This window comes from Cynoglossus semilaevis, chromosome 17, assembly GCF_000523025.1.
Source record: "Cynoglossus semilaevis isolate Cse_v1.0 chromosome 17, Cse_v1.0, whole genome shotgun sequence".
In the NCBI taxonomy this organism is placed as follows: Eukaryota; Metazoa; Chordata; class Actinopteri; order Pleuronectiformes; family Cynoglossidae; genus Cynoglossus; species Cynoglossus semilaevis.
The window spans coordinates 1675405-1693335 of record NC_024323.1 but is presented as its reverse complement, the minus strand read 5'-3'; the positions used below and the strand labels follow the sequence as shown (position 1 = coordinate 1693335).

Below are 17931 nucleotides of genomic sequence, written 5' to 3'. Positions count from 1 at the left end.
AATTAATATCAAGTATGTGAAGTACAGTCGCACACACCTCCTTAAATGTAACATTACATTTTAGATAATATATTTAATCTAGTCCCATGTCTGTAATAAACTGAACAAAGTCTTTAGAATCCTGTTTCATTGCTGGATTGATTGTAATACACTGGATTCTTCTAGATTCTACTCGCTCTTTCAGGTTGAAAAAAAACCCCTACCACACCCGCAATGACTCGACGTTTTCCCGACGTCGTGACGTCATTGACATGGTAGTGCAACGTGAGTGACGCATCAAAACTCGAGCACAGCTCAGTTCGGCTAACAGTATATGTAGAAGCAGCGACATTCTCAGGGTTCTGTCGTATAAAGTCTTTCAGAACAGGCACGGTGAAGTGAAAATTCACTTGGAAAACGTTTTTCTCAGTACGACACAAACGGGATTTGGTAAGTAACAAATTATACAACGAGCATTTTCGAGCATTTTGGTTTCCGCTGAAAATAGCCACCTAGCTTGCTAATTGTGTATTGATAAAGGCTTCAGTCTTCTTTCTCTGTTTACTCTCAGTGGAAACTTTTCTATTTATTGCAAGTGAACTAGAATTTGCGTCAAAGCAAATAACAGCTGGAGACTGGGAATTTATTTGACCAATATATATTTTATTAGATATTTATCTACTCGCCGTCAGCCCTGTTTTGTTCCTGTCGTTCGGCTGTAAACCTTCTCGACAGTAATTATGTAACCAGTCTAATCATATAAAGTGCTACCACCGGCTGTCTAGCTCCTTCTCTTAACCCTAGGTTTCTATTGTCAAATGGCCTGAGCCACGGGCATAACCTAATCAATAACTTAACATTTAGCTGCTGTACTTGCACAACACCAGCAAAAGCAGAGTTCGGTATGACACAGCTAATTCTTCAGCTATCGTCAGCTAACACTGAGTCAGATGTTGACAGCACTGTTTTAACAATAACATCCTTGAAAATGTTTTCCTACTGCAGTGTGCTGAGACTTTACCACCGGCAGCAGTTTTGTGATGGAGTTTCCGGATTTAGGTGAACACTGCTCGGAAAAGACCTGTAAACGTTTAGGTGAGTACAATTTAAAGATGTGTTTATGTTGAACACAACGTCAGCTAAGGGCTTTTAAAATGAAAGCTAACGGAACCGACTAAGACAGGTCAACCTCTTGTTTATAAAAAAAACTTTTTTTTTTCATGTTGTACACCTGTATTTTGCTCAACTTGAACATTTGTGTAGCCAAAAAACAGTGTCACATTTAAAGTCTTCAGCCCCAGGAGATATCACCACAGTCTCCCTAACCTAACCTTTCACTGTTTACAATATGGCTGCCGTCCTTCTATCACACATCAGTTCTTTTTTTTAATCTGTTATGTGCATTGGCTTTTTTTAAACCTTGAACCTTAAATATTACAGACTTTCTTCCTATGAGATGTTGACTTTTTTTAAACCTTGAACCTTTAATATTACAGACTTTCTTCCTATGAGATGTGATGCCTGTCAGGAGATATTCTGCAAAGACCACATTACCTATGCAAATCACAAATGCACATCGTCTTACAAGAAGGTAAAGGATACCATTTTTTATTTTTTTATTTATTACAATTACTGAAATGACAGAATACCGTGCCAAACGTACAATTTACATTAAATCGATGGCATTGTTGTCATATTTATCTTTAAATGATTACCTGATTTTATAGGATGTCCAGGTCCCAGTGTGTCCGCTGTGCGACACTCCCATTCCCATCAAGAGAGGAGAGATGCCCGACATCAAAGTGGGTGAACACATCGATCGGGACTGCAAATCAGATCCTGCACAAAGAAAGAGAAAAGTAAGTGTAGAAACTACGGGAAGAGCTTTGAAAATACCGAGTTATTGTATTGAACAAATCCTCTCTCTCCTCCTTCAGATTTTTACCAACAAATGTTCTAAAGGAGGCTGTAAGCAAAAGGAAATGATTCGTGTGACTTGCGACCAGTGCCGTTTAAATTACTGTCTTAAACACCGACACCCACTTGACCATGAATGTAAACCCGATGGGAAACCATTGTCTGATGCTGGGTGGGTACACTTCACCTCCGGTTATGCTAATCCACTATTTGATATACTTGGGAAAACATGTCTGACATTGTTTCTTCCACATGCTTCAGACGGGCTGCTGTAATGAGGGCACAAAGTGCCTCCTCCACCTCTGCCTCCAACAGCTCCTCCAGTTCATCTGCTTCAGGAAATTCTCGGCCCGTTTCTAATGGTGTCAGGGCAAACCCCAGGAGCCAAAACAGTCGGTCAGTCCTCTTTTTTTTCTTTTTTTTTCCACAATTCATATTGAGAAATTAAATTTTTTGTTCTGTTGAATTCTTATTTTGACTTTTCTTTTTCTTTTTTTTTTTTTTTTTCCCCCCCGTAGTCCCAAGGGGATCCCAGATGTCTTTGGCAGAATCCAGTCCCTCAGTTCAGCCAGCCCTAAGGTGAGTGAACATCATCAAAACCAAATAAAATCAAACACAAAAATAAACAGTGACATTAAGCCACCTTATCTTTGTAGTACATGTTTAAGTAAACAACTTAAGAACTGCCAAAAACAGGTAACCACATACGCCAAAAGCGACTGTTATAAAAACGAGTTGAACGTTACCTCTTAGATCTGATAATGAAAGCAACCATCTTCTCACCTGGGTTTTCATTTTGTCTTGTTGCCTCAGCCCTCAGGAGCAGGAGGATCTTGCTCTAGCCCAGGCTTTAGCCGTCAGTGAAGCAGAATACCGACGTCAGCAGCAGAGGCAACAGGTACCTGGAACATATAGCCGTCAATAGCATGCTAACAGGAACACACCTAGGTATTGATTTTTCCCAGTATTTCCATTTCTAATCTTCCATAACTGGCAGAGTTCCAGTGATAAGTATTGGAAATATTTGCATTTAATATGTGAAAATAATTGATGTGTTGGGTTTTTTTTCCTAATTTATAGGCAAGAGACTCCAAACAGTCCAACTGCAGCCTTTCTTAGTCTCCAATTAGGTTTTTTCTGTTTGTTTTGTTTTATGTCATTTAAAACATGAATATCCTGGAGATCAGTGAAGACGAGCCGTCTGAAGTTGGGACGTTACCACCTTCTACAACACAAGCACATGCTGTACTTTCCCAGCGAGATGTTATTTTTAACCGACGATTTGCTTTGTATATATTTTATATGCTGATCATAACAAATGCATTATATTAACACGTGATTGTTGAATAAATTATTTCCAAGGCGTAGGAGGAGATGCTTTGAAATTGTTTGCGGTGACGACATACTTAGCACCTTAATGGTAACGGATTTACGGGATGGTGTATAACAGCGGTCGCCGAACTGTTTATTGCAATAAAATTACAATGTCATAATTATTAATCATGTCACAATATAAAATTTAACAGTGTAATATTAAAAGCTAATATTTACACACAGGTATAAACTTACTATATTGCAGAATCTGTTCCTTCAAAATAATTAACTTCAGTAGAAATGACTGAATTAAAAAAAACTGATATAAAATCTATTTAAATGTAACAGTTGTAACAACGGGTTAGTACAGCAGAGGGCAGTCGTTTCTAATGGCTGATTATTCATTGGTTTAGAAACCTTGTTTTCCAATTATGTTACAATACGTTATCTACGATGAATCAGATGTAGATGACCAAACCAACATTTCATTTTTGCTTTGTAAATGCTACAGATTATGTGATCTGATAACATGCATGCTGTCTGAAATCCAATTTCTGCCTTCTCCGTTTCAGGGTGGATGCTTATTTTATATCACTCTGCTCTGATTAACAGTGGACAAATCATTGACATTGACATTTTACAAGTAATTGACTTAATAAGGTAAGACTGCAATTTCAAAGTAAGGCCCACAGATCACGGTTATTATACGGTGAAGGGTCACAGCACAAACTGGTGTTTGACAAATGTCTCACTGGGTGTCTATGTTCTTCGAAGAAGAAAAAATCACTTGGGGAAACGAGGTGACTTATGGGGTTTTGGTCCGAGAGGACGCTAACTTCATTTTTGCTATATGTCTGGCACGTATGGCATATCTGACTATAAAAATGTTTATACATGCATGTCTTTTAACATGCTCAAAATACCTTTACCTGTGCTATGCAACATGAGTCAGTTCATTTTGAGACAGCACCAGGTGGCTTTAACTATAAAGGGTTTTCTAAAGCCAGTGACTTGACTTGATAGGGAGGTTAGCGCTTTTGTCTTATAACAAAACAATTGTTTCAAGCAGGATTGGGGATATTGTTCACTCTAACCTCACTATGAGTATGGCTGAGTGTGAAACGGTTTTGTCTCTGATTAATTAAAATTGATTAAAAATAATCATAATTAAAATTTATAAAACTTATATCATGGTGTATACATAAAAGAAGCTAGCAATGACAGGACTAATTCTCAGCTTTTTTGCTGAATCCGTGCTGCCACAGCAGGTCTGCATAATGATTTGGCAGAGATTTTAATTCTTCCAGAGTCAACATTTTCTACCAGGGTTTGGAGTCTGAGCATTGGAAGATTCTCTCGGACATTTTAGTCGGACTCGTCAGAGAGTAATATCACTTATATTCTTAGTAGTGAACATGGAAATAAAGTAAACGTGATAATGTGAGAGCCAAAAAATAAATAAATAAATAAATCTGTGGAAGATGTACATCTATATTAGTCAGTTTAAAGTCAAAGTACACAGTAGTGTCCAGGTATTTTGTGTAAAATCAGCAGTGGACTGACTGAGACTCCTGCCTGTGATTCTTCTCTCTGTAATGCAATATGCATAAGGCCAGACTGCTGCCTTTCACTGTCTGTCTTTTTCACATCTGAGATGAATGAATGCCTCGGGGTCTGTTTCTCTTTTCTTTTGTTTCGCCTGCTTTTTTTTCTGGATCGGTTATCCCACAGGCCGTTTGAAAAATGAATAAGGCTCATTTCCATTGGGAGTGAGTTAGCAGAGGAAATCACAGATGTGGAGGAGTGTTCACCTTGACCTGCTTAGATGCTTTGTGGAAGAAAAAAGGAGAACTTCTTCTGAATAAACCACACAGGAAGAGTCCATTTTGGAGTCCTTTGATACATAATCCTGTGTTTCATTGTACGACGAAGTGTGATATTTAACAAATAGGTTGTAATAAGGGATATCCAATAATAAACAGGTTGTAATAAGGGATATCCAATAATATATAAATGCCGATATTAGTATAATCGTGTAATATCTGTAATTACGTTATTGGTTTTTCCTCCGATAATGAAAACCTGATAACGCAATGCCTGGGTTTCGCCAAATGATGTGTGCCCTAAGAATAATTTTCGGGGAAAACGGCTGTATATTAAAGCAAAGGTCACTAGATGGCAGCATTGTAGCTCATTGAATTAATCTTATACAGTAGTTTGTACAGGTAAATAAATATATATTACCCAGCCTTTATCTGTATCGGTTGATATCGGAATCAAAAGTGGCGTATCGGAAATCAGCAAGTTAATATCCAACATCCCTAATTGTAATATTAATTGAGGTTTAAAAAAAAATCAAACCATGTAAAAATTTCATGAGTCAGTTCATTTCAAGACAGCAGCAGGTGGCTTTAACTATAAAGGGTTTTCTGTGGCCGGTGTGGGACAATTACTGCCGTTAAAGTCCATACATGTTGGTTCAACAAACTAAGACTTGTTTATCAGACATTACACACAACTATCTCGTCCTTCTTTCATATGAACCTGTGTCAAAACCTTCCTTGGAGCTGCCGTACAGCACTGAAATGACTAGGTTCAAGCCGGTTGTCATGGTTCTCTTTGATTGTACCCCAAACAACGCTCTGCAGATGAAATCACCCACAGCTTTCATGGCTTCAATGGTCTATTACTCTCGGCGTCAAGTCAGCAGCTGAGGATGTACTTCAGGTCCCGTTTGACTGATTATCGAGGTCCCGTCTTGTTGATTGGCCACAAAGTTGATCAAACCTCTGTCTATAGTATATCGCCTTCTTGACGTCTCCTTTACCTGCCACTTCTGTCCACTCCTCAGTGTAATGTTTATAGTCAAACAACACTATGGGCTAGCATTACCTGGTCCTGGTGACCTTGTAGACCTCAATCAGGCTGAGGAAGGAAGCTGCACCTAGTCGGAGGGTTTTTACTTTGGCTTTCTGACAGGCTCTGTCACCAGTGCAGGAAATGACTGATGATTTACCCACCTGAGAACCACCTGAGAAAAAAAAAAAATATATATATATATATGTGTATATATATATATATATACACATACATACAGTATATTATATGATCGTACACTTGCATTGATTCTTAGTCAGAATACAATAAACCATAATGCAGTGCCTCAAGTTACCATAAAATTTGGTGGGTTTTTTTTTTGGTAACATGATAAAGCCTGCGATATTATGACATGTTTCAGTCTGACACAGCATGGATCTGTGGTGTTTCTGGTGGAAGAACACATCAGTCTGCTCCCTCCGTGAGAGAACAGGAGGTATCACTGTAACAACCTCTTTAATTATTCATTGTTTTTGCTGAGAGAAATCGTCTCATTGCGTCGTGTTGCTGCAGGAATATTTCGACAATGTATCTTTTACTTCACACACTGTGTTGGGTAAAAATGATATTGTTACAGTTTGAAGTGTTAAATGTCTATCTTTCTATCTATCTATCCATCTATCCGTCCATCTATCTATCCGTCCGTCTGTCTGTGTCTGTCTGTCTCTGTCTGTCTGTCTGTCTGTCTGTCTCTGTCTGTCTATCTATCTCTAGAAAAAGGCTGCAGAGGGTGTTCTTAACTACATATAAACCCCTGCCCGATACTTTTTTAGTTAAAGAAAGTGTAGTGATTTTGAATCGACGTCTGGTAAACATTACATCATCTCCCTAAACCATTCATGTAAAAGACATAAGGAAAAAAAAACTGTTTGGTAAAAGGGTTACAATCCTGGCCAATGTGAGTAGCAGCTGACAGAGCAGGACTCAGAGAATGCACTGTGATGTTGGAGGATTGTGATTGTGTCGTTGTAGAAAGGGAGCATTGGATTTGACCCTTTAGCACCGCAAGACACGAGAGTGTGAAATCAAGTTGAAAGGTGAGCAGCTGATGCAGCTACGTGACAAAAGCAATATCATCTCTCCCCCCGTTCTCCATAATATCTTTTCACCCATGTCTCCTCTTGAGTCCTAACACTTTTTGTCTTATTCTAACACCTGCTCATACAAGGGTTGGGTTTTAACTCGGAAGAAGTATCCTAAACAACAAAAAACTGGAAGGGTTTCAGTGATGTTTACTTACCGGATATGGAATTATAATCGATGTAGTGTTGCCCCCCCTGCCTGTGGGGTACGTTGATATAGCCGCGACACAAATGTTCTGCCCCTTGTATCTCCGACTGGGTCGCACTGCCGCGTCTTCATCATACAGTTGTGTCTAATTCTGAGAGTGCTAGACAGAGGACACGTGGACTTGCTGGACCAAGAGTCGTGAATTCACAAGGCAGAAGAGGATGATGGGAGCACGTGCCATTTTGGAGCAGCAAGCCCTCTTATTGTTGATTGAGTTCCCAGAAGGAACAAAGAGTCTCTTGATGTCTGTGATACAATTTAAGGATTCTGAGGAAAAAATCTGTAATTTTTTTTCCCAACTTGGCTGAGAATATTTTTGACGTTAGGATAACAGTTATTTTTCTACAGGGAAGTGGAGAAAAGGATTCCAAATCTCTTTTGATTACTTCTCGAGGAAAGATAAGCTTTGTGACAATCATGAAGACGCTTTGAGAAAATGCATGTTGATATCAAAGGTCCGAGAGCTCACTTTTTTTCTTTCTTTTCTTTTTTCAGCTGTCTAAATAACTGAACTGAAAACAAATGTGCTCTCTGAAGCTCGGACTTGGAAAAGAACATTCGCCAAAGCAGCATGTTCAAGCTGCCCTCCTACTGGGCAGCTTGAAAGCCTGTCGATATGGTGTTTTGATGTTGCGTGGAAAATAGGAACCCCCCCCCCTTCATAACAAACGCTGCGAGGGTTGGAAGAGAGAAAGATAGGGCAGGATGGGGAAGAGCCATCGACAGATGGACACTTGTGATTAAAGATGGCGGCTCTCTCGACTGCAGACCGCGAAGGACTTTGTTCGAGCCGAGAAAAGCGGCGGGAGCTGTCTGGGATCCAGCACGAGAAAGCCAAGAGCAAGACAGGAAGGTGAATCAGTAGGTACATCTTCTTTTAAAATCTAGAAAAATGGAAGCCGCGACTAGCAGTAGCAACCTATTGTGTTTGTTATTGTCCCTTTTATGTGTCTAGCCGTGTCTCTCGTCGATCCCCTCCATTTGTATTGTTGTGTCCTCCTTCACGCCAACACAGATGAACATCATTTGATCTGGCTGTTCAATGCTGATCCTCAGATTAGAAATCCTGAACTTCTACTGGCACTCCAAAGATTTTAATTTATCCCAATGTCTTGAGGCCAGCAGACAATGTATTGTCAATAGATGGTACAGGGTTAATGTACAGCAAAAATAAACAGGAAATATAGGCCTCAGTGAGATTGGTCCTTTCATTTGGCTGAACCATAACAATAAATCCAAACATTAACAAGGACATCAGTGGGACTCCACAACACATCCATCAGCTTTGATATGAGACCGGACTACTTGAATGAAATCAAAGCTCTCTCCTTGGCACTTTTTATTCTTAACTTTTTCATTTTGATCACAGAGTGAAATCTCAGCTCTGTGCTCTCAGAATCGCAGCTTTCATTTTAAGAAAGCCTTATTGGACTGGCGTTGATTACAGAGTAGTCAGCGATGATAAGCCTATTTGGGACCAAGTTAAGCTTTAATCCAAAGTGACAGGTGGAACAAAAGACAACTCAAAGGACGGAACTGTGGAAACATGAAGTCGTACTGACTGAAGTCTATACTGGAGGACCTTTTAGAATTTAGAGATATAAGTATTACAATTATAAGTATAAGTATTGCATGTATATAAATAAAAAATCAGGTTTATTTGTACGATTTTACATGGATATGGACATGGATGGTCAATAAATGTTTCCACACGTATGATTGTATTAATGAAAATCAGGTTTATTTGTAGGATTTTACATGGATGGTCAATATATGTTTCCACACGTATGATTGTATTAATGATAATTAAAATGTTCTGTTGAGTTTATCCTTCAACAATAAATGTTTGGTTCTGTCCAGGAACACGTGGACCACAAAGCAAATTGCATATAGTCGAGAGGAGTTTGCAGAGATTTCCATGATGTCGACTTTAAAGCAGACAGACGACTGCACGATGGAAAATTCAAGAAGAGGAGAGTCGGTTGGAGGACTGCTGTGGAATACAACAGGACGCAAGGTAAAATATTGTTTTGATGTCAACAATTGAACAAATGAAGAAAAGAATATCGCTTGCTTAATGACTGTAGGCGGTTAGCGTTAGCTTCCCAACCGTCCCTAAAACTAAAGGAAACAATTACCTACTTCCACTAAATCCTTTTCTTGAGAAGTAGTATTTCAAGAAACTACATCATCGGTTTACTGGTAACACAGATTACATGTAAGAAGCTTCATGCTTTCCCAGTACAGGTTTGCCAATTTAGCTGGAAAATGGATGATGTAAATCAACAAGCCCCACCTTTTCTGTTCCGAGGAACTTTTGGCCAGTACCGTGGGCCAACAGAGCTGCACAAATTGTTGAAGAATGTTTTTTTTTTAGAATCAGTAAATTCACAAAATGAAACATATTTCAGACTTTATTCTGTTACTTATTAAGTCTGAAAAATGTATTATTTTACAAATGTGCCATATTCTCTTTAACTTGAGTAAATTATGAATTCCTTCACTGTGGCCTGATACCAGATGACCCAGGGACCAGTACCGGTCCATGACCTGGGGTTTGGGGACCGCTGCTGTAAATTGTCCAAATGTGATGGTTGTTTTCATTTAAATGTGGCCCAATGCTGAATGGATCTTGGGTGTACCCTTGGCTAAAATTATTGATCGCATGTTTCAACTAAACAAACCAGACAAAAATTAAAGATGAAAAAAAAAGAACATTTCTAAAATAAATTCTAATCTAACTCACTTAGACTGGGTTACACAGAAATGACTAATACAAGCATTCATTCATCTGGTCTCTATTAGATAAATATTTGTTGCAATACTTGTTGAAACTTCCATGATGAGGTCATTTGTTGTATTCCATCTGTTGTTCAAATGCCTGAATTGCCATTCGGTTTCGGAGTGAGAGGAAAGTAAAAGAAGCAAATATCAACCACTGTATTATCTGTTTCATAGACAAGGGTCCGTTTCGTTCTGTTCTACCAACTGGGACCCTGGCGATATGACATTAATTAACCAGGAGCTTGAACTGTGTCTTTAACACGGGTAATAGTGCGTAGTGAACGGGCGAGGCGCTGTGTATCATCTGCCGCTGATGCCACGGCTCCAGTCCGTACAGAGATACTGTAGACTGTGAGAGACAGACGGCCATGGAGGGAGAGCCGGAGAACGAAGTGTTTTCTTTGTTATTTTTAAAGTGACATTGCTCGGAGCCGAGTCGCGTTGCTGTGAATTTCCGATGCACTTAAAAGCACCAGGAAGATTTTGACAGGTTAAGTATACGTCACTTTTTTTTTCTTCTTCCATCTGTGTCTCCTTTCACATCTCTGAGATGGGGATGTAGCGGCGGGTAGGGAGAGTGAAAGGAGCAGAGCGGTGGTACATTTAAAGTGTGGCTTATCATAATGTGCTATTTTACAGTTTAATTTGCCGTGTTTATGGCCATGAGACAATGTTGGGCTTTGCTGGTGTGAGTGGTTGAGTTTAGCGAAGACATCGCGGGATTTAAGCACTGAACAGTGTGGCCAAAGTTGTGCACTTGTCGGCCCGTCTCTCCACTGTGTGTGTGTGTGTGTGTGTGTGTGTGTGTGTGTGTGTAATGTATGAAGAGTTGCTTGGTCTACCCCTCCCCCATTCGCCGCCGTTATTCCGCTGGCTCTGGAGGCCAAAGACCATGAACGTAATGACATTGATGCGGTATTTCAATGTCCAGAAAGGCAAACGAATAAAAGAGACAGCACTTGAACGCACCACAGAACGCCTTTGTACATATCACTGCTCCCACATACACTACATTCATGCACCTTAACCGCAGAACGGTTGGTTTTAATGTGCATGCGCTAAACGACAACCGGCTCTTTACGTACAGGTAGCAAAGAACTATTTTGTCCACGCTGATATTTCTAAGCACAATACGAGTACAGTTCTATTGTTTTGTCAAAATTATTTCATGTTTAACTGGTGAATAACAGTTGGGTGGACAACAATTAATCCAACTACTGGCACTGTACATGTTTTACACCGAAGAAGGGTTGTTTATGTTATTAGAAAATGTTATCATACGTACATTTAAAAAGACGAACGGTAGCGGTAGGAGGACGGAGGTTCTGACAACCGTTTAAATACAGTAAGTGTTCCTCAAAAATATTGCAGATATTAGGTTTGTATTAAAGTGTTCTTTGCTGTGTACTCGTGCCACAGGGAGTTCACAATTAAGGGGTTAACGAAGGTGCTGTGTCCCCTAATTTTGAAACCCATTTTGTCAAATAATGTCCTGAAAAGTGTTAACAATTTAATTTCACTTCTCCACCGCAAACATTAGCAGACATTATGTTTCTCTTTACTCGTGTTATACTTCCTCTGAAAGTTGTTATATATTTTTTCTTAATAAGCTGTAAGAACATAGTTTACATATAATTTATTTCATATTAAGAGATTCCCAAAACAATAGTAAAAATACGAACGTTAACATAAGGTTTTATCTCATCTGCTTTGTTGAAAAAATAAATAAAATAAATGTAAAGTGTGGACTTTCTACTGACTCAGCTTGTTACAAGAAATTGAAATATTTTGTATAATTTTTTGTGCACTTGCTGTTCTTTTTTCAATTATATATATACGTATATACTTATATGTATATATATGTATGTGTATGTATGTACATATATATATATATATATATATATACATACACACACATATATATATATATATATATATATGTATATATATATATATATATATATACATATATATATATCAAAAAATCAAAAAAGTACTTTTCTTTCAGTGACGTGATAAAACTTTATCTCATCAATTTTTTACTCTTTCCTTGCAGGCGTTGTTCAGCAGTCCCACATGTAGAGATCTAGATCTAACTGTTGTGCAGTGTGGGCTCCACTGGGACGTGATTCTCCAATGCTGGAACAATGAGCATAAGGGGCAAAAGGGACTACCTGTCAGGCCTCGGAGGCAGTTTTACTGAAGATGCTCCCAGACCTCCAGTCCCTGGAGAGGAAGGTGAGCTGGTGTGCAGCGAAGAACGCCAATGTAGCAACCTCAGCTTCTCCTCAAGAAATGAGACCCTTAAATGCGACGCATCGGTGGCAACACCCCGGCGACCTGACCTGGACCTGGGTTATGAGCCGGAAGGAAGTGCCTCTCCAACGCCACCCTTCCTGAAGTGGGCAGAGTCTCTTCATTCCCTCCTGGATGACCAGGATGGCATCCATCTGTTTAGAATGTTTCTCAAGCAGGAGGACTGTACTGATATGCTTGACTTCTGGTTTGCGTGCAGTGGTTTTCGCAAACTGGAAGCCAACGAGAGCAACGAGGAAAAAAAGGGTAAACTTGCGAAAGCTATCTACAAGAAGTTCATCCTGGACACAAATGGGATTGTGTCCAGACAGATCAAACCGGCAACCAAATCCTTCATCAGAGACAGTTTAATGAAGCTTACCATCGATCCGGCAATGTTTGACCAGGCTCAGACCGAGATACAGACTATTATGGAAGACAACACCTACCCTTTGTTCCTTAAGTCTGACATTTATTTGGAATACACACAGACAGGAGGTGAGAGCCCCAAGCCCCTCAGTGATCAGAGCTCAGTTTCTGGGGATGGAAAGGAGCTGTCAGGTTATTTACCAACTCTAAATGAAGATGAAGAGTGGAGATGTGAGCATGAGTCAGAGGAGCAGCTCAAAGATGACCCCACAGCAGGCAACCAGCTTACCCAAAGGTTTCTAATGGAGACGGCGCCACAGTCGATTACCAGCGGCACAAGAGACAGGTACTGTACTGTAAATCTGCCATGCTTTACTATAGCTCTCAACCCCAAACGGGGTTTAAAGAAAAGGTTAAAAACAGATAAATAGGAGGAGAAGGAAAGAATGGAATAAAGTTTGCATTAACATGGTTGAAAGCAAGATGGGGTTTTGACAGTTTTGACAGTTTTGACAGGTGTCAGAAGCATCCAAAATACTCAATCAGGTTCTAGAAATGTTCTGGATGCAGTTGAAAGCAAAGGTTTCCACCGTCTACATGAACATCCCATGAATATTGTCCTTCTAGACTGCTTCATCTGAACCATATAAGAAAGTGACCCCGGCCAATATCAGTCACCAGTGATATCTAAAGCTCTATTTCTTTCCCATTTTCAGTGTGAGTTAAATCTATACAATCACAATTGCATACAATTTCTCTTTCTTTTGTTAATTTGATTAAGTTAGCTAAGATAAGTTCAGTTTTTTTCATCAGTTTTACACTGGATTTTTAAATAATCATATATATGTGTTTATGTGTGTGTACATTCATACAAATACAAAGAAATGTACCCCTGTTTATTTTTAAAGGCTGTTCCAAGTATTTATCCATAATTATTCCTGTTATAAATTACCCTTTTATTATTAATAATAATTTCAAAAATTCATATTCATAATTATTCCTATTATAAATATTAATAATAATTTCAAAAATTCATATAACAAATCTGTGAAACCTATCTGTTAATTTGAATTCAATTTGTTACATAAAGTTAGAAAAGTAATGTTTAGAAATTATTTCCAAGGCTGCCAAACTGGAAGATATATCAGTAGTTGGGTTTTAAAACTAATGTTTAGAAATTAAAGGCTGCCGAAGACTGGAAGATATATCAGTAGTTGGGTTTATTTATTAAGATTATCATGACCTAAACCCAACTTCACTGTAGGTCCTTAAACTTAATCATTTTAAAAATAATAGGAAACAAATGTACTCATTCATCCGTATGGGTTCAAACTGGGATTTCTTTGCTAACACACTCATACACATACATAAATAAGTGTGGAAAAATGATTAACCTAATAAAACCTACTTGAGATATCATTTATCAGTTGCACTTTATGCGGTTCCAAGCCTTTGCCTGTCATTGTTATGTGTCTGTAGTAAGGATGCTAATGAAAATCAGCCGGTTACGAAGGTCTCCAGTTGAACTCTCGCTGAATTCCAAACAAGGAGGAAAGCTTGGGATATTTCCTCTGGGGAATTTTAATTTGAATAGTCAAAAATAAGAGGCTGCCTAACATCAATAATTCATGTGTACTAAGCCCTGTAATGTGTCCTGCAAAGTCAGTGAGTGTGAATATACAGTATAAATAGCGTGAATCCTGTATTTAATGCTGTCTTTGCACAGATCTGGGGGAATGTGAAGAACTCTTTTACTCTTCATTCTCTGGACTGGTTTTTTAATGTGGTTTTGTTCTCAAAGCCTTTCTGTGCTCAGATATCTGCAGGATGTAGCAGTGCCAGAGAGATCAATTATATGCAAGAGAGGTAGAATGAAAGATGGAAGAGATGAGTGCACAGTTTACTGTGACTTCTAAGACAGCTGATCCATATTCAAGGCCAGCTTTAAGGGTAAATTACGCTCGGCCTAATAAATGCTACCGATACGTTGTTTTATTGATGTGCTCTGGAGGTATGGGATAGAATGGAAAATGAGTGATACCTGAAGTATGCCTGCCACAATTCTGACTCGTACCAAAGCCATTTAGTTTTAGCATTGTACCGTTAGCGTACATCATGCTTAAACTGTGGTGATCCTAAAGCAGGCACGTCCAACTTCCGGGCTGAAGGTCCAATTGTGGCCCGCGGTCTGCATCCCATGTGGTCCACCAGCATTGTGCCCACAGTACATGAATTTTAGCTTCCTGTTCTCTTTGCAATTAACTTTCCATATTTAATTCATATTTAATGTGAATTCCATACAGAATAGTAAGACCTTCTGCATGTTGACTTTAGCAAATCTGGCCGTCTTTGAAAAAGAGTTCAGAGGTAAACTTTGCTATACATAGAGTACTATCATACTTTCTAAAAATTTTCTGTCCTTGTGTCCAGGCATGCACCATGTCGGGAGACCCTCACCCCGTACCACGTCAACACTGGTTACACAATAGCTGTTCCCACCAGCACCAATGACAGTGAGCAGCAGAGTATGTCCAGCGACGCAGACACAGTTTCCCTCACTGACAGCAGTTTGTATGTATTTTTCTTTACGCGCAACTGCACACAATATTTTGCATAGAGTTATAAAACTGCTCTTATGTCTTTAAAAGGAAGTGTAGCGTTTGTATTTAAAAAAAAAAAAAAAATTATGCAAAGTTTTCCCCCCAGTTGTTATTTTCAACAAGAGTCATGTCATAAGTTTGCCAGAAACAAGCAAAGTTTAATTGGCTACAGAAATGCTTTTCTGTCCATTTTTAACATATTCACACTTTACTAAAGGAGCAGCCAGTAAGGCCCGCTGTGCTCATTATCCATACCAGAGAACGCCACTAAAAATTGATCTCTGTTCCTAATTAGGAATCCTGAAGTAATTTTTAGTCACAACCTTTCCAAGCCTACTTACATTTTTTGTAAACTGAAGTCAGTGGTATATTTCCAAAGCAATTATATATCCTAGTGCTAAACTTATAGAGGAAAATATTTTTGTCTTTACTGACAACTGTAGAAATATACATTGAATTATAAAGAACGTAACGATCAATTGTTTTAACTTGATCTTTAAGCTGTTTTAGAGGTTTATCCAGGACCAGGTTTGGGGTTCAAATGGTTGCTCTGCCCCAGTGCTACTGGTTCATAGGTTGAGCAATGAAGCCTATGATTGTCTTTAAAAATAACCCAACCCAATCCATGCCTCTTAAATAGACAGCAGTAAAATACGCTCACTATTGTAATAATTGTAATATTTGTGTAATGATGCTGATATGAGATTTCTTCTTCTGGATTACAGAAAATGTCCCCTTCTGTGTTTCAGTTGGACTTTTATATATATTATATTTTGTAAACCTGCCATGTTCCTTCTTACTAATGTTTAGCGTCTATGTTGTTCAACAAAAATGCTACACCATGTTAAGTTATTTGGTTATCGCCAGTTTGCCCGTCTGGATTTGGATGCTCAGATTGCTGTGTGTGTGTATATTAGCTCATTAGTAATAGCTCATTAGTTAGCTCATCAGTAATAGTCCTAATAGGGAAAGGGTTATATCCATATTGGCCAGCAGACTTTCAAAGAGTAAATACTACTGAGCCGTGGTAATTAGTATCAGGAGTGCCTGTTCCCAGCGTATTGGTTATCCTCAATTTAAGCTCAGCTGCCCTCAGTTAGCTGTGGATTCCTTCATGCCTGCGGTATGCTAGTAGCTATTAGTGGTCTTGCTTAAGGGTCTGCTGGATATAATCGTATATACTGTATTAGTGTGTATTTGGATGGACCGATCAGTCTGATACCATCTTAAATTTCCTGATTGCCTTTTAGGCCCATACCATTTGCATTAATCCTAAATGTGCAAGAAATGTCCTTAACTGAGATGTTGCAGCGACAGGGACAGCAGCCACATACATGTCTTTGTAGGACATATATAATGACAGCTCGATTATAAGTTTAAAGAGATAAGTGTTTGGTTAGAGACTGAAAAATGTTGTTGATTAGTCAAGTCAGTGAAATTCGAAGAAAGTGTCATCACGTCTTTGCAGTAGACTTTTTCTGACTTACAGCCCAATTCCTCAGTTGTTTTTCAACCCAGATATATAAAAGGTCTTGTCAAATGGGATTGTTCAAACTACTCCCATTTTGAAGTAAAATTGTTATTATTATTTTAAATTTTTGAATGTGTTAAAATAGTCCTCCATCATCTGCATAAAGTCTACTTTAAAAAAAATGGTAAAATATTATAAAAATAATATAAAGATCTGTGTTCCACCTTTTGCGAAAATATAATTATTTAATTGATTAAATATAATATGATCACATGATTAATCATGAATGGTCAGGCTAACTATTTTTAAATATTACATTTATTTGGGTGCAGACATACTGTACATTTACCAAAAGATGTAAATTTGACAGGGATAATAAATGAATATTAGCAAATTAGCGCATTAAGACCAGCAATGCTAAATACTACATGAAATAAATGGACCAATGAAAATGTTAATATGTAACGAGTGTATATTCTATGAGCACATTTTGTGATGCTACTGTATGTGAACGTATATCCTGCTTTCCCCGATTTGATCCAAGTTTCAGCAGTTGTTAGTTTTGGGTGAAAATGCAGAGGAGGCGCTCAATTTAAGAAATGTCTTTATTGTTAATTCCAGAGATGGGATGCCACCGTGCACGCAGCGAAAACAGCACCGCAGGGAGATGCAGGAAAGTGCCAAAGCAAATGGGCGATTGCCACTACCTCATATTCCAGTGAGTTATTCATGGTCTGTTCCTTTCTGCCTCTACAAGGCTCCCTCTTTTCAACTGTCTGTCTCTGCCTCATTTTCCTTACACTTGCACCATTGGAGATGTGCATATTTAAGCTGCGCTGTGTCGCAGGGCCTGTGATGGAGGGTAAGAATAGCTAGTGCTGAAAGAGAAAGCTGTCTAAATGCAGCTTGATGCATTCTTAAGCTTCGTGCGCTAAAGCCTGGCAGACATGAATCCTCCCCTCTGACAGCCTGATGCCTCCTTTTTTTGCAGCTGAGACAGTCTCTTGGTACGAAAAACCCTGGCCCTAATTAGGC

General features: G+C 38.8%; 2 protein-coding genes across 12 annotated transcripts in view; both read left to right on the top strand.

Annotated features, from left to right (window-relative positions):
• Nucleotides 1-262: 262 nt before the first annotated feature.
• zfand2a (zinc finger, AN1-type domain 2A) lies at nucleotides 263-2359 on the top strand. Its single transcript, XM_025064852.1, has 6 exons — nucleotides 263-429; nucleotides 985-1074; nucleotides 1476-1570; nucleotides 1707-1838; nucleotides 1917-2068; nucleotides 2158-2359. Exons 2-6 carry the CDS (start codon nucleotides 1020-1022, stop codon nucleotides 2342-2344), a joined length of 621 nt encoding a protein of 206 aa, XP_024920620.1. The 5' UTR covers nucleotides 263-429; nucleotides 985-1019; the 3' UTR covers nucleotides 2345-2359.
• Nucleotides 2360-2429: 70 nt separating this feature from the next.
• Nucleotides 2430-17931, top strand: part of axin1 (axin 1) — a 33640-nt gene continuing 18138 nt past the window's right edge. For 4 of the 11 annotated variants that reach the window (XR_003052527.1, XR_001761434.2, XR_003052526.1 and 1 more), the window contains exons 1-8: nucleotides 2430-2475; nucleotides 2710-2794; nucleotides 2977-3870; nucleotides 7873-8242; nucleotides 9238-9394; nucleotides 12218-13171; nucleotides 15256-15396; nucleotides 17518-17614. Coding sequence is in view for 8 of the 11 variants with exons in the window: in XM_025064839.1 (XP_024920607.1) it covers nucleotides 12309-13171; nucleotides 15256-15396; nucleotides 17518-17614 (1101 nt within the window). In the remaining 3 variants the exon portion in view is untranslated. Of the gene's footprint in view, nucleotides 2476-2709; nucleotides 3871-7872; nucleotides 8243-9237; nucleotides 9395-9969; nucleotides 10652-10672; nucleotides 11507-12217; nucleotides 13172-15255; nucleotides 15397-17517; nucleotides 17615-17931 lie in introns of those variants that run through there. The other 7 variants (XM_025064841.1, XM_025064840.1, XM_025064842.1 and 4 more) reach the window with 7 other exon arrangements.

Bases quoted from the DNA above. Each gene is read 5' to 3' on its own strand.
- zfand2a (XM_025064852.1), top strand. From the start codon at position 1,020: ATGGAGTTTCCGGATTTAGGTGAACACTGCTCGGAAAAGACCTGTAAA. The intron at 1,075-1,475 runs GTGAGTACAATT...TTAATATTACAG, and splicing joins AAAGACCTGTAAACGTTTAG to ACTTTCTTCCTATGAGATGT. The intron at 1,839-1,916 runs GTAAGTGTAGAA...CTCCTCCTTCAG, and splicing joins CTGCACAAAGAAAGAGAAAA to ATTTTTACCAACAAATGTTC.